A 15,685-nucleotide genomic window follows, 5' to 3' on the forward strand; every position below is an offset into this window, starting at 1 on the left:
CGCGCCCCTTGAACTGGATCACAAGTTCACAACCAACCTTTCATGTATTTTGCTTGGATCTATGTATATTGCTTTCATTTGGTCATGGTGCAGAGTAGATTGAGCAACAATCTTATTTATTTTCCATAAATATTGCTTAGTTATTGAATGTCAATTTTTTTTAATTTCACACATGTTTTGAAATACTATTTGGTTAGCGTGTCTATGTGGCATGCATGATTTTAAAGAGTTGATAACAGTGCTTTATCTGAAAAAACAATCGATGTTAATTACTTTAAATTTTATATAGTATAGTATAGGTTGACATAGATTGATTATCATACTTGTGAAAGATTAGAAAAGAGAAATCCAGATACCTCTCGAGAAAAGAAATTCAGATACAACCCAGCCTAGATAATTAAATAAAGGGTTGAATATGTTTTTTATCCCTATAAATATACTAACTTTTCATTTTAGTCTCTCTAAAAATTTCCTTCAACTTTTAGTCCCTATAAAATTTTCAATCACTACTTTTAGTCTCTATTTTTAAGTTAATTTTTGTATTTTTTTTAATGAAATTGTGCAGAAATATGTATAATATTGTAAAATATCTCCATTAAAAAAAATTAGAATTTTTTAACATAACATGAATTAAATATGAATTTTTAACCACAAAAAATATAAAAATTCATATTTAATACATACTATGTTAAAAAAATCTAATTTTTTTGGGAGAGATTCTTATAATATTATAAATTTTTTATGCAAAATTTTATTCAAAAATATGAATTCTACATATGAGTTTACTTTAAAAGAGGGACCAAAAGTGAAGATGGAAAACTTTTGGGGGACTAAAAGCTAAAGATTTTTTTTAGAGAAATTAAAATAAAAAGTTGACATATTTATAAGGATTAAAAACATATTTAACTCATAAATAAATAAAAGCAATCCAGATACAACAACTAATTATTCTTTCAAAAAAAATACAACAACTAATTATATTCCTTTTCCATATAATACCATTAAACAAGTAACATAGGGATTTCTCTCAAAAAAAAAAAAAAACAACACTCACGCTCTTTAATTCAATGAGATACATTTTACAAAGGACAAAGTTAAGGATTAGTCAATGGAAAGGAAAGGAAGACCTGAGTCCGATAGTCCCTCACTCCCATAATTAGCATTATTTTATATTTTAGACATGTATATTGTGTAGTTAATTATTTACTTTTAATTTTAATAAAAACTAATAATAATTGTCACACAAATCTTTTAAGAAAAAATCTTGAAGGAGAAGTTATTATTAATACTAATGACCATTTTTTTAGAGAAATGAAAGCAATTATGTTGATCAGATTGAACAATAATGCCATTTTTTAAAAATTTCACAAATGAACTAGCATAGAAGGGCACATCAAATTTTCGAAATACTTTTTTATGTTTGTGTATCCACATGGCATGCATTATTGTAAATAATTGATGATAGTGTTTTATTTGTAGAAACAATCGATCTTAATTGGCTAACACTTTTGGGTCCTATATTTTTGTTGTACATAGCACTTTTTTTTAGGGACATATTATATAGCACTTAACATTCAATTATTTAATCCTATCAAGAAAACATTCAATTATTTGATGTCTTGTTAGTTTTATAGTTAATCATTTCAAAATAAATTTAAATTTTAAATTGACTTTGTCTAGAGAATATCGGTACGTAACAAAACTTTGGTGTACCAAATAATTTTTCATCTTAATTTCATTTCAGTTGTGTATATAGTGTAGAAGATATATTTCTATCTTATTAGAAGGAAAAAAGAAAGATGAACATCTTATACTTAAAAAATAGGAGTATAAAAGATGGATAAATATGATTAGAGCGATACTTATTCAACAAAAAAAAATGATTAGAGCGATATTAGAGAGAGAGAGATCCAGATAGAGCAACATTACAGTCCTTTTCCATATAGAGAAATGTTTCTTTGACACTTTGAAATCGACACAATATTTATACAATTTCCATTTTTTATATTATTTTTCCTTGAGTCTCAATTCAATACTTTTTTTATGATATCATTTGTATAGTACTCCCTCCGTCCCGTATTATAAGCAGAAAAAAAAATCATACTTATTAAGGTAGTAGTTTGTAACATAGTTTTTTGTGTTATCTTTATAATAAGTTTTATAGAAAGATGTAAAAACAATTTTCATTGATAGTTGATTATAGAGAAAATGAAAATGAGAGCAAATTGAATGCACTTTGCGTTTAATTTTCTTTTGGAAAAGATAATTTTTTGAAAAAACATAATTAAATATGATAAAAGCTGGTCTTTTTTCTTATAATTTGGGACAAAGAAAATGAGTTTTTTTTGCTTATAATTTAGGACGGAGGGAGTATTAGATATGATGTCAGGTTTGTGTGTCAAAATAACAACTCTCTTCACTATAACTAACGGAAAATTCAGCACCATTCGTGTGTCAAAATAACAACTCTCTTCGCTACGATCAACAATAAATAGCATGTTGAAAACATAAACTAATTATTTATTGGAAAATGTTAACTTGTGCTCTAAGGGCACAAGATAAGGATCTAAAAATAGAATTAAAAAATAAATGTTGCATTGAAAAGATAAATTTTTAAAATTTTAAGTTTATGAATGCACCATTTCCAAAATTAAATTTCTATATTTAGTTTCTTATCTTGTGCCCTTAGGGCACAAGTTAACAAGACCCTTATTTATTTTAAAGGATAAAATTATACAAACAATAGTGATTACAAACAACTTTAATACAAATATCAACTTTCTTACTCCATCCGGTCCTTATTATAAGAAAAATTTTAAAAAAAAAAAAAATTGGTCCTATTAAGAAGAAAATGTCACAACTTTTAAGGTGTAGTTATTGCTTAAAAGACTGTTTTATCCCTTGTTTAATGTTTCTCTTTTTAATATTACCAGGTGTATTTAATGTTTCTTATGAGGGTATATTTATAAAAGGGGGCTGCTAACTTACTCCCACCTAAAAACACGAAGGAGTAAGTTAGCAAGCCTACTCCCACTTGTTTTTTACAAAAACCCCCATTGTACACTTTTGAGTTATTTATAAATAAAGGATAATTTAGTCAATTTCATTTTTTGTTTTAAAAAAACATATCGCAAACCTTTTTTGCTCCACTGTAGCTAATTCAACCGCCATATATAGAGAAAATTAATCAAGGAAGAATTCTTTCTATCATCATCATTATCGACAAGAAACAAAAAACAAAAAACGAAAAGTTCATTCTTATGAATAAAATCGATTTACAGAAACATTATTATCAATAAATAATATTGATTTACTGAAACAATTTTTTTTTTGAAACAATTTATCAATGAATATGCAGTTTCTAGTGAATGATCTAATGGCTTTCTAGTGAAAGCAATTGATCTAATGTTTCAGTAAATAATATTTGTGGAAGCAATTTACTAAAATCGATATAATGCACAGTCAATGACCTTTCTTCGTAATAATCTAGTGAATTATAACCATGTTTCTCTAACCGTTCTCTTCCTAATGATTGCCCTTTGAGTTTGGTAAAAAGCAAGTGGGAGTAAGCTTGTTAACTTACTCCTTCATGTTTTTAGGTGGGAGTAAGTTAGCAACCCCCTTTATAAAAATATTCAAAAAGTTTTATTAATTAATGATTGTATTGGTTTTGATTTTTTTTTATTTTTTTATAATAAAGACCGAAGGAAGTAATTCTCATTGTTTTACCAAAAGAATCTTATATTTAGGGATGGGTGTAGTATTGGGAAATGTTGTTCGAAGTTAAGGGGTGAGATGGGGTTTTGTAGTTTAAATTATTGGCTAATAAATTTGTGGTGATGCATGCTATTAATTTTTCTAAGAACATTTTAGCACTCGCTTGATATTTACTCTAGGCATGGCAACAAAACTCATACCCGTGGTTATCCACCCGAACCAAACCTAATTTGATGGGTTTTTCCCGTTTTGACTGGGTTTGGGTTTTCCCCGATTTCAAAACACGGGTATGGGACGGGTAACGGGTATATATGTACCCACCCCGAACCCATGCCCAAACCCGTTGTTATGTCATGTTATTTTGTTTGATAATTGTGGTGTTATAAAAACTACCATTGATATTTAAATGAGCAACTAAATCAATCGGTTTAACAAATGTTAAAGTGAACATATTGTTGGATAATGCATTACAATGTTTCTCTAGGGGTTGCAAAAAAAACTTCTATTTTTTATTAAAAATAATTATTCAATGCGGGGACGGGGATGGGGCGGGGATACCCGAATCCGTCGGGGACGGGGATGGGGTTCAATTTCTCATCCCCGTTGGGTATGGGTAGGGTAACAGGTAAGTATATGAGAATCGGGTATGGGAACAGGGAATGTAAAACCCGTCTCCACTCCACCCCATTGTCATGCCTAATTTACTCTCTATTGAATGAAGTCAATTTAGATTTCATTTCTTTACATGATATCATTTTTAAAATATCAAACCTATATATTTTTTTGAAAACTCAATATCAAATCTATATTGATTTCATCTAATAAAAGAGTGAATATTAAAAAAAAGTTGTTCTTAACACTCATATATTGATACATTTGTATCTTCCTCTCTTGCATTTCACACCTTATATAAAAACTGTTAAAAAAAAAAAAAAAAAAAAAACTACACACAAACATAACTAAAGGCTTTTATTTTTTAGGGAAACTAAAGGCTCAGTTATTACATATTATATAAAAGGATCCATGTATGCTACAAATTCGTCAAAATTTTATTTGGTACTAAAAGCTAATTCCTTTCCACCTCTAATTTTTTATCTAGTTATAAACTTTTTCCACGAAAAGGGTAATTATTTCTCAAAACATTTCTGAGGATGTATAGCATTGCATCCTCGTGAGCATGAGTCATGAAAATAAGTGGCTTTCATTTTCTTGTAATGAAAGTTTTATCCATTGTGTAGTTTAAAAAACGCTCTCAAGCTAAGTAGGCGATCAACTCAATATTGCAGGGATTACAATATTGTGTTTCAAGTTCAGCACTTCAATATCTACTGCATACATAAAATATAGTAAGTGCTATAGCTTATATGAAAAGTGCAAAGAATGTTGCATATTGAAAGAAATATGAACATTTTGGCAAGTTATGGAGACCACGTGTGGTTGAATAATATGTCATATTATTGTACTCTCGGTACATATAGAAAAAGTAGTTTAAAATAACTATGGTGGGTTAGGGAAACAGTGTGTAGCACAACTCAGCCATTAAGTCGAAAAGGAAAGATAGAGATCAGTAAAAGAAACATAAAATCGCCACGCAAACATAAATGCTTAGGGAGAGAGATTTTTGTTTTTTTGTTTTTTTGTTTAAATTATAATAATTAATGATTTGGTAGATACAGAACAAAGAAGAAACATACAAAAACTAGTTTGTGTGAAAAGTGTCGTATTAAAAAAATATGATGTGATGATATCTATAAATGATTGATTACTTTTACTCCAAATTGATTTTGAAAGATTGATTTAGACTCGATCCAAAATCTTAAATGGTATCAAAAGGCTATACAAGATCAATTGGACAATTCCGCAATCATCATTCGAAGTTATGGCGTGAGAGATTTTTTGTTGTTGAAAGAAGTTATGGCGTGAGAGATGGTGTATTAAGAAGTCAGACATTAAATCAGATATGACCTATCAATGGTTGGTAGTCCTTACTTTACATACTGATTTGGTATGTAGAGTTAGACCTAACTCAAAATTTAAGATGATTGGTTTCCAGATATGTTCCACTATTGGCAATTAAAGTCACGCCCTTGATGTCTTGTCTTAGACATGAGAGAATCTTGAGTGTCACATATCATATGAAATATAAAATAGGCTTGAAAATATGTTTGTGGGGGAAGGATAGATAATCTTATTTTGCAAATAAGTTTTATAATGTTGAGTTAAGTTAATCCAAATCAAATATGATATAAGAGTTTGGAGATTCGTTCGACCACCTACTATACGACCACCCAGATCAAGCACTAAGTGTTAAATTCTAAGCGTGAGGGGTATAGAGAAGTCTCATATTAAATAAAAGACTTATTTTAACTCATTCACAAAATTGGTAATTCTATTTTAAAATCCTTTAGTTTTGACCTCTCCCTCAAATTTCTAGACTAAAATTGTGATGTAACATATTTTAAATAACATGTCATACAATATGACGATGTTGAATGATCAACAACTATGAAATTATAAGAAAACCACTTCAAAACATCAGTTTCAACTTATGAGATTATTCATTTTCGTAATTTAACCAATGACACATAAATAATGAATCCACCTTAATGATCCTACAACGTCAAATTGTATCAAACTTTAAGTAATGTCATTTAAAATATATCACAACATTTTTAAACCAAACCATCCGAGGAAAGAACCAAAACTGAGAAATTAAAAATGTGAAGATTAATTTGTGAGTAAAAAAATTAAATAAACAAAAACTATAATTAAGCTAAGGGTAAGTTTGTCTCAAGTTATATTCCTAGATTCGAGGAAATAAAATGATAGAAATATACATGCATATGTTTGTTACAAGTTTGCTAAAATTTATTTTCGGGTAAAAAATATTCATGGGAATAGAAAAAAATTTCCCAAAGAAAAGGGCGAGAATAAAGTTTCCATGAATATGAGAATAAATTCATATGTAACTACTTATAATCCCTATATTTAAGGTTCCTGAAAATATTATAATGTTAACCGAACATCTTTTTTTAAAATACTTTGAAATAAAATTCACATATTCGAAGAATGTTATTTCTAAAAATAAATTTGGTAAACTTGAAACAAACACACCATAAATATTTACACGTGTAAATTCAGGATTTCATGATAACAATGCAAAAGGATATGTCAATGCCTTTTTCTTTCTTTAATTGAAAACGACCTTTTCATTTCTTAATGCAAATTACACTAATATCATAGAACATGATAGAAACAAATATTATTAAAAAAATGTTGTGAATGACTTCAAGTGGTTAATGAGCTCTCACTATGATGAATCGTTCAGAAGAACCAAAATTTGGTTCTTGATAAGAAACAATGTTTGGTCAAACTTTACTTACCTTTCGACCGAACTCCAGAAATTTGTGCATCAAATTAATTTTGTTAACCTTTTAGTTCTCAGGGATAAAAGAAATATTGGTAATCTAAAATTCGGTTGAGATGTAAATTAAATCTGACCAAGAATTATTCCACCAAAAGCATTAATTTTCAATCATCAACTTAACGCTTCACCAAGTAATTTTAAAGAATAAAATACTTAGTCCTCGTGAGCTTAGCTCAGTTGGTATGAAGCATAATATATACAAGGTCTGGGGTTCGAATCCCAGCCACCACAAATAAAAAAAGAATAAAATGCTTAGTTTATTAAAAAAAGAATAAAATGCTTAGTTTATTTCAAAAATAAATTTGTACTCTCTCGGGTCTCACGCATAAAAACTGTGATAAGGAAGAAATACCATTATATAAAGAAAATTAACATTTATACTATAATATATAAAATAAAATAAAAATTATACTATAATATATAAAATAAAATAAAAATTATAAAGGTGACTACTTATTTTAGGTGATCTAAAAGTTAACTACGTGTTAACTACTATTTGATCGGACCTTTTTCTGACCAAATTATCCTCAGCAACTCAATTTGTTTTTAAATTTAAATCTAAATATAAGCTAAAATTTAGGAAATTTGAAAAGTAGCTTCAGTTGACCATTTTTTTAGTCTGACATTTTTAGAACTCTATTTCATATTGAAGCCTTTAAATACTCCATTCTGCCTACTTTAAGCAAGCTTTAGTAAGCCTTTAAAGTAAATAGTAACAATTAACAAAAAAATGGAATTTCATAAGATACACGAGAAAATTTGCATACAAAAAATGAAATTGTTGAACATTTCTTTAGTAGACTTTAACCATATGACAACCAATTTCTTCATCTATGTTTTAAAAGGAAATAAATGTCATCAAATACATAAAACATTTCACAAGTCTCTTGAATCCAACAGTGAGCAAATTCATTCAATACAGCAAGCAGCAAACCTTCAAAATCAAGGGGAAAATACATTAGTTGGACCAAAAAAAACTTTATAGATAAATAAAAAAATATCAAATAAAAAATTTTAACCTTTGATTTTTTTTTCTCTAGATTATACTTATGACGGAGCCAACCCCCACCATGAATGAGAACTTCAATAAATTATTCATTTAGTTTAGAGCAAGCATCACCAATAACTCTACCTCCAACAATGAATGTGGACTTCGATGCCACAATTGGGATTGGAATAGCTAATAAATCAGTAATCATCTCTGACAATGTCTTCTTTCAAAAAAAAAAAAAAAAAAACTTTTGACAATGTCATGTTGTTCTTTCACCACTCTAAGGCACTAACCGAGTTACTGTTAGGAGGATGATGAATTATTAATATCCACAATAATAAAATTTAGAGTGGCATACATACTCATCAAATAGTGCTTCCATTGGACTCGTGACCTTGTATTCTCATCAACAACTATAAATTTATATATCATGGGAAAACAAATATTCAGTATATGAAATTTTCATCTAATACACAAAACACTAGCAATAGTTATCAACATATCTCACCCCAAATATTTCTCAAACTTTATTTTCAATGGACACCATTTCTCTCATGAAGAGATATTTGTTTTCAACCGCATTATCAAGTATTTGTTTCACCCTCCAAACTTCTGCCTGCCTAATTTGTAAATACAAATTAGGCATCGAATACTCACTACCTAAGTTTAAATGAATAGTTATATATTAAACACTAAAGTTATCTAATAAAAAAATAGTTGATACACTACATGAGATCATATGAATAGCTAGATAAAACATTTCTAGCAATTTACAAACTTTCTCAACTTTGTTCTATTATTCTTCAAGTGACGGTGTACAATCATAACACGAGGCCCGACCCTCTTTCTTTGTATGCAGCTGAGGCAACCTTAAATTTCAAAATAGTTGATATCATAACAAATGTTGAATTCCATCTTGTTGTAACAAGTTTCCTTTCTTGTATTAGTATCCTTGAAGTTTACATATTTCATACTTTCACTGATATTGAAATAATGTCTTTAAATTTACCAAAGTCACCTTTCACTAACAAATTAAATTTGTTGGTGCAAGGTGACCTTAATAAAATTAGGTATATCAGTTTTAATATTCGTGAAAGTGTGAAATATGTTGAATTCAATGATGCAATATTGAAAGCATTTTGTGATGTGGATGAGCAGAAGCGCTTATAGGAAGCTTGTTATTGATTGTCCAACAAGATGGAATTCAACTTTTACTATGTTGTCAACAACTTCGAAGATTAAGGTTGCCTTTGCTGCCTACAAAGAAAGAGGGTCTCATTATAATTATCATCTTCACTTGAAGAATGAAACAAAGTCGAGAAAGTTTGTAAATTGTTTTAAGTGTTTAATCTAGCTACTCATGTGATCTCAGGTAGCGTATCACTACTATTTTCTATTAGATAACTTTAGTGTTCAATATAACTACTCTTTTAAATATAGTGAGTATCTAACTGAAAATGTATAATTATCTGGAGTTTCGAGGGTGAAACAAATACTTGAAAATTTATATAACTACTCTTTTAAAATCATATAGTGAGTATCTGCAAATTTCATATGGTGAATTATGTTATCTGTAACGCCTCCACTTGGTAGTAATATTGATTTATTATTATTATTATTATATAATATTAGTAATATTTAGGATTTTGTCTGTTTATTGTTTTCAGATAAAATGTTGTTGAATTGTGGGTTTTGAGCGAATAGATGGGTTATTTAATTGTTGAAATATATGAGATTATGAGAAAATAATATTTTTAGCACATAAGAAAGAATAGAGATGTATTAGTAAAGAGGATGTTTAAGTAAGTAATTAAGGTGCGTTTTAACTAAATAAATAGAAGGAGGTGTAAATAGTGGAGAGTAAACATGTTAGAAAGTTGTGAGAAAAACCAAGCCCAACAAGCAGTTATTAATAGAGGAAAGTCTTAAGAGAATTAGGTTAGAACACACATCAAGCAAAATTGAGAGAAGAGGCATATAGGAACTAGGGTGTGAAGAGAAAAACACAAGAAGAGAAGCTTGAGGAGAGACTCAACCATAGAATTTGCTAACTTTGTTGATTTTTGAGGTAAGGGAGGAGTCTCTATTCACATAAGGGTTGTATGAACATATAGGTAGTAAAGAGTCTGTGTGTTTTTTCTTCTTTATTTTCATGATCTTTTAATGAATTCATGTTAAATTTGTGCTCTAATTTGTTGTTGTGATTTTGAGTATGTTCTTATCTCTGAATTCATGATTTTGATGTGTTAAATTCGTGATTATGTTGTATTTTGAGTTTTACATGTTGAAGTGTGTAAAAATCATGAAATTCAATGCATATTTGATGTTTTGATATGACTTGAAACAAAAGATAACTCCACATTTTGATGATTCTAATAATTTTACTCCCCATTTTGTTAAATTCAATGCATATCTAAAGATGTGTAATTGTCTAGTCATATCAAAACATCAAATATGCATAGGTGGGCCTCAGGAGAACAACGTGCCTAAAAAAAGATCCAGAATTGTTTTTGCCGAAGAAGATGATAAGGGAAAGGAGGTGCAGATAGAGCTAAGTCGCGTAGTGTAATTCCAAAAGAAGTGTTTGTATCAAATAATCTTGTTTATGATGAAAATAACGTAACGGCGGGACCTAGTAATCAGGCCTGCCGAGAAAAATGAGTCTTGTATGTTGGAACTGCCGAGGCTTGGGAAACCTGAGTGTAGTTCCTAAACTAAAATTCCTAGTCCGGTACTATAAGCCGGATGTCCTATTTTTAAGTGAGACATTTGTCCACAATAATAAAATTTAGGAATTTTGCTACGTTTTGATTCTTGCTTTGCACCTGAGTTAAAAACCAAGAAGGAGCGAAATTCCTCAATTTTATTAATGTGGACTAATGTCTCACTTAAAAACAGGACATCCGACTTATAGTACCGGACTAAGAATTTTAGTTTAGGAACTAAACTCAGGTTTCCCTAGCCTCGTCAGTTCTACCATACAAGACTCATTGTTCTTGGCAGGCCTGGTTACCAGGTCCCGCCCTTACATTATTTTCATCATAAACACAAGATTATTAATTAGAGACACTTCTTTTGTAATTACACTACGTGACTTATTCTGCACCTCCTTTCCCTTATCATCTTCAACAAGATCTTTTTTTAGGCTCAATTGTCCTCCTGAGGCCCACCTATGCATGTTTGATGTTTTAATAGAACTCGATAATTACACATCTTAAGACATGGATCAAATATGCACTGAATTTAACAAAATGTGGAGTAAAATTATTAGAATTAGAATCATCAAAATGTGGAGTTATCTTTTGTTTTCGAGTCATATCAAAACATCAAATATGCATTGAATTTCATGATTTTTACACACTTCAACATGTAAAACTCAAAACATAACCACGAATTTATCACATCAAAATCATGAATTCAAAGATAAGAACATACCCAAAATCACAGCAACAAATTGGAGCACGAATTTAACATGAATTCATTAAGAGATCGTGAAAATAAAAAAGAAAAAACACAAACCCTTCACTAATCATACGTTCATACAACCCTTATATGAATAGAGACTCCCCCTTACCTCAAAAATCAACAAAGCTAGCAACTTTTATGGTTGGGTCTCTCTCCAAGCTTCTCTCCTTGTGTTCTTCTCTTCAGACCCTAGTTCCTCTTTGCCTCTTCTCTCAATTTTGCTCTGTGTGTTCTAACATAATTCTTTTCAGACTTTCCTCTATTTATAACCACTTATTGGGATTGGTTTTTCTCATAACTTTCTAACATGTTTAGTTTCCACTATTTACACCTCCTACTATTTATTTAATTAAAACACTACTTAACTTACTTACTTACTTAAACTTCCTCTTTCCTAATACACCTCTATTCTTTCTTATGTGTTAAAAATATCCTTTTCTCCTTAATTTCTCATAATCTTCTATTTTTCAACAATTAACTAACTCATCTATTCGCTCATAACCCACAATTCAACAACATTTTTTTGAAAACAATAAACAGACAAAATCCTAACTAATACCAATACTACTAATATTATATAACAATGTTACATTTCCCATTGTTATATAAATCTAAACAAGTTGTTGATAAGAATATAAAGGTCGTGAGTTCTATTTGATGAGTATGTAACTCTTATTTGAAAGCGTCTTTGTTAACTGTAGTTATTCTAGATAGTAATGATTTACCATCCTCCCAAGCCAAATCTTCAATCGTCACAGAATTTTACTAAATTATGAGCATTCTATGTGACAACGAAGTTGTTCCTCCAATAAAATCCAAATTGCAAGTTTATTTGATAAAGATACTTATGTTCCTAACAGTAACTCCTTTAGCGTCTAAAATATAAGATATTTTGTCTAAGAAGGGTGCTAACATACTAGTTATTTCAATCGCAATTGTGGCATAAGTATACCCTAAAGAAAAAAATCAAAGGTTAAATTTCTTATTTGATATGATTTTTTATTAATATTCATTTATAAAGGATTTTTTAGTCCAATGACATGTATTTGATGACATTTTATTTCCTTTCAAAATATAGATTGAGAAATTTGTAGTCATTTTAAGAAATGTTATTTCTTCTTTGTTTTGGGATTTGCCAATTTTTCTCATGTATCTTATGAAATGTTGCCTATTCCTGCTTAAAAATAGGCGGAAGGGGCTATTTAAAGGCTTCAATGTGAAATAAGCTTTTAAAAGGCTTGTAGGTCAGCTCAGGCTTATTAAGAAGCCTATGAAAGATAATAGGCCAGATTCAAACATAATATATTCGAAAAAGGCCAGGCTCAAGCCTTACAAAGTCCGGCTTGATTAGCCTATTTTCACCCCTAGCAGTATATGCCTACACAGTTTTCGAATCACAGACTATAGTTTCATACCTGCATTCTCAAGATCCCTCCCAGTTCTATATAAATCTGGATCCTTCATTTGCCTAGAAACATGTCAAGAATCACTCTGCGTATGAGCATCATCTTTTTGCACTAGCGTACACTTTTCCTACTCTTCATCCCCCAGCCCACTTATACCTAGCAACTTCTGCTTATTTTGTCCCTGAACCACAACATACCTCTCCCTGTCTTGCTCTGATATCACTTGTAACCAGATCAACCATGGAAACTGAAGGGAACTAAAGAGTGAGGAATGATCAGCGATGCAAAAAAGAGAAATCATTAATGAGGAGTGGCTTGTGACAAACATCTAGGCAGTATGACACGTCATGTTGGAGATAAAGGGTATTGAGAGTGTACATTGAGGGATTCTAGGACTGCTTAGATATGAGACTCTACAATTGAGAAAAACATAGAATCAATTGGTATTAAGTAAAAACAAGCATAAATGTCAATAGCGGCCATGCCGACCGCTATAGCGAAACAAAAAATACCTATACCAAAAAATGCATGCTCTTTTGAAGAAACAAAATAACTCCAAATTAAAGATTGCTTAATTTAGCAATCCTACGATGCATGTGAATGGGAAAAAAGCATACCTAAATGACCTGTGCTGATTTGTGGAGAAAACTGTGAAGTCAAAAAACACTTGATTTATACAAATCAAATGTTCATTTTAAAGAAAAATATTTGTAACAATTGGTTTAAAAATAATATCCAGATTTAAATAACTTTATAATGTGCTAACATTTAATCATAATCTCAACTTGAATTTTCATTGAAATAATATAACTATTCAGTCATTGTTCTCTCTAAATTTAATTTCTTAGTTTAAAGGAACTAATCCTTTAATCACATATAATTAAAAAAATGGCGTTAAATGATAAAGTTATAGAACAAACTTTCTTAAGCCTCACGAGTCATGAGCTGAAAAGCCTTTATTGTTCTATGAGGGCAGCAGCTATCTTCTTCTGGAGGAGCTCCACTCCTAAACGAGGAGACAATCGTGGTAAAGTTTCCTGGAAAACAGAACAGTGTCAACGTGAGATACTGATTTTTGTTCCTTCAATATTTTGAGTCTTTTCAATATTTATTAGGTGGTCATGAATATTATATGAAATTCCAGCCATATGATATGAGCAACCTAAACTCCACCTGGATTGTAAACAAGGCCATGGAACAGCCAAATGAGGTAAGACACCTCACAAACTGCAAAAAAAATGACTCAGCTGCAATGCAAACAAGTTGCAAGTATCAACGCGTAATAGCATCAAGAAACTAAACTGGGAGAACAGACCAGAATCAAACAGTTGGATGCCAAAACCAGAAAAACAATAAGAATATCAAACTTCTAATGACCTGCTTTGGTCCATAGTCTATAAGCCACAACTTCACACACATGACTGAATAATTTCCGAGCATCATGAAATGAGAATGGCCAAATTTTATATGCTACTCAACCAGCATGTAATTCAGTCGCCAGTGTATTTTTCCGAGCATATGATTGTGGTCCAGGTTACTTTTTCAGACTGGGCTGAAAAACGACCACCAGATCATAGATTCTTTGATAAAATGCAGAGAGATTTGTGTATGATGGATCTTTCTGAAATGAATATTTTCTTGGATTACCATATGGCAGATGAAAATCTGATCTTACAGCTAAAATTTGATGCATATATCATGAATATATGGATGTCATTAATCAAATGTGGCTGATTATGCATGTGATTGATTTGGATAAACGCGTTATAATAAAATAACAAACCTCGGAGCCATCAGAGAGAACTTTAGCTAACACAGGTATCTCATATTGATAAGCTTTTTCCCACTCTGGATTGCTTGTTATATCTCTAATCTGATAAAAAAATCAAATCAAAAATCGCAAATTCATACTAACACGTTAAATTAACGAAAGATAAAGAGATACCTGTAAATCGACGTCGTTAAGGGAATGTGGACCAGAGAGCGAGAATGCATCTTGAAGCTTTTCTTTGAGGCCGTCGCATAAACAGCAACCAGGTTTAGAGTATAGGATGAGTTTTCTAGAAGAAGGTGAAGGTGTGGTTGATGAAAAGCATAGAGGTTTGAATTTGTGAAGGCGATGAGTTTGTGCGCCGCCGGCTAACACCGTTGAGGGTCTTGCTACTGCTAACACTGCCACCGCGCGTGCCACCGCCATTTTTCTTCTCTTTCTCAGACACACAAATCATACCCGGTCTTTTTAATTAATAAATCTAACCCGGTCTTTTTAATGGGCTTTGAAATGCTTATTTCTAATTATTTTGGAAAAATGTTATTGTCACCTCCCCCAATTTAAATTTAATATTGGAATGTGGCAATTAACTACATTTGTTGTTCTTTTTTTGGTGTTTCATTCTTGGTTTTCTCTTGATCTCTGGTTTGGATCACAGTGCATATCAACTAGTTGGTACAACCGTTTTTATAGATAGATCGAAACTAAAAAATGTGGTGATTTTTGTTACTCTACAGTAATCATTTGGGAAAATTGCTCAAACATATTCTTTATAATAATGTTCTATTTATTTTACTGCATGTGATAATAAAGTTTAGACAAGCTGAATTCCGGAAGCTTGATACTTGCAAGGGGTCATGAAAAGTTTCAAGCTTGATACTTAGTTCTTAAATGGACACTTGGATTTG

At 30.5% G+C, this 15,685-nt stretch overlaps 1 protein-coding gene across 8 annotated transcripts; it reads right to left on the minus strand.

Moving 5' to 3' along the window:
• Positions 1–7,863: 7,863 nt before the first annotated feature.
• LOC146940038 (Thioredoxin superfamily protein) lies at positions 7,864–15,223 on the minus strand. Of its 8 annotated transcripts, XR_015031872.1 has the most exons (6): positions 14,952–15,223; positions 14,790–14,879; positions 14,180–14,233; positions 13,942–14,043; positions 13,016–13,419; positions 7,864–8,078 (listed from the first exon to the last, which is right to left on the minus strand). XR_015031872.1 is itself a non-coding variant. In XM_085753619.1 (5 exons), exons 1-4 carry the CDS (start codon positions 15,201–15,203, stop codon positions 13,963–13,965), a joined length of 477 nt encoding a protein of 158 aa, XP_085609745.1. In that variant the 5' UTR covers positions 15,204–15,223; the 3' UTR covers positions 7,864–8,078; positions 13,942–13,962. The 8 variants fall into 8 exon arrangements, 4 of the variants coding, with proteins under 4 accessions (XP_085609745.1, XP_085609744.1, XP_085609748.1 ...); XR_015031874.1 differs by lacking the exon at positions 14,180–14,233; XR_015031875.1 differs by lacking the exon at positions 14,180–14,233 and having other exon boundaries at positions 13,016–13,263; positions 13,927–14,043.
• Positions 15,224–15,685: the final 462 nt, after the last annotated feature.

Source organism: Medicago sativa, chromosome 3, assembly GCF_051527215.1.
Source record: "Medicago sativa cultivar Bolivia chromosome 3, Bolivia_mono, whole genome shotgun sequence".
Lineage (NCBI taxonomy): Eukaryota > Viridiplantae > Streptophyta > Magnoliopsida > Fabales > Fabaceae > Medicago > Medicago sativa.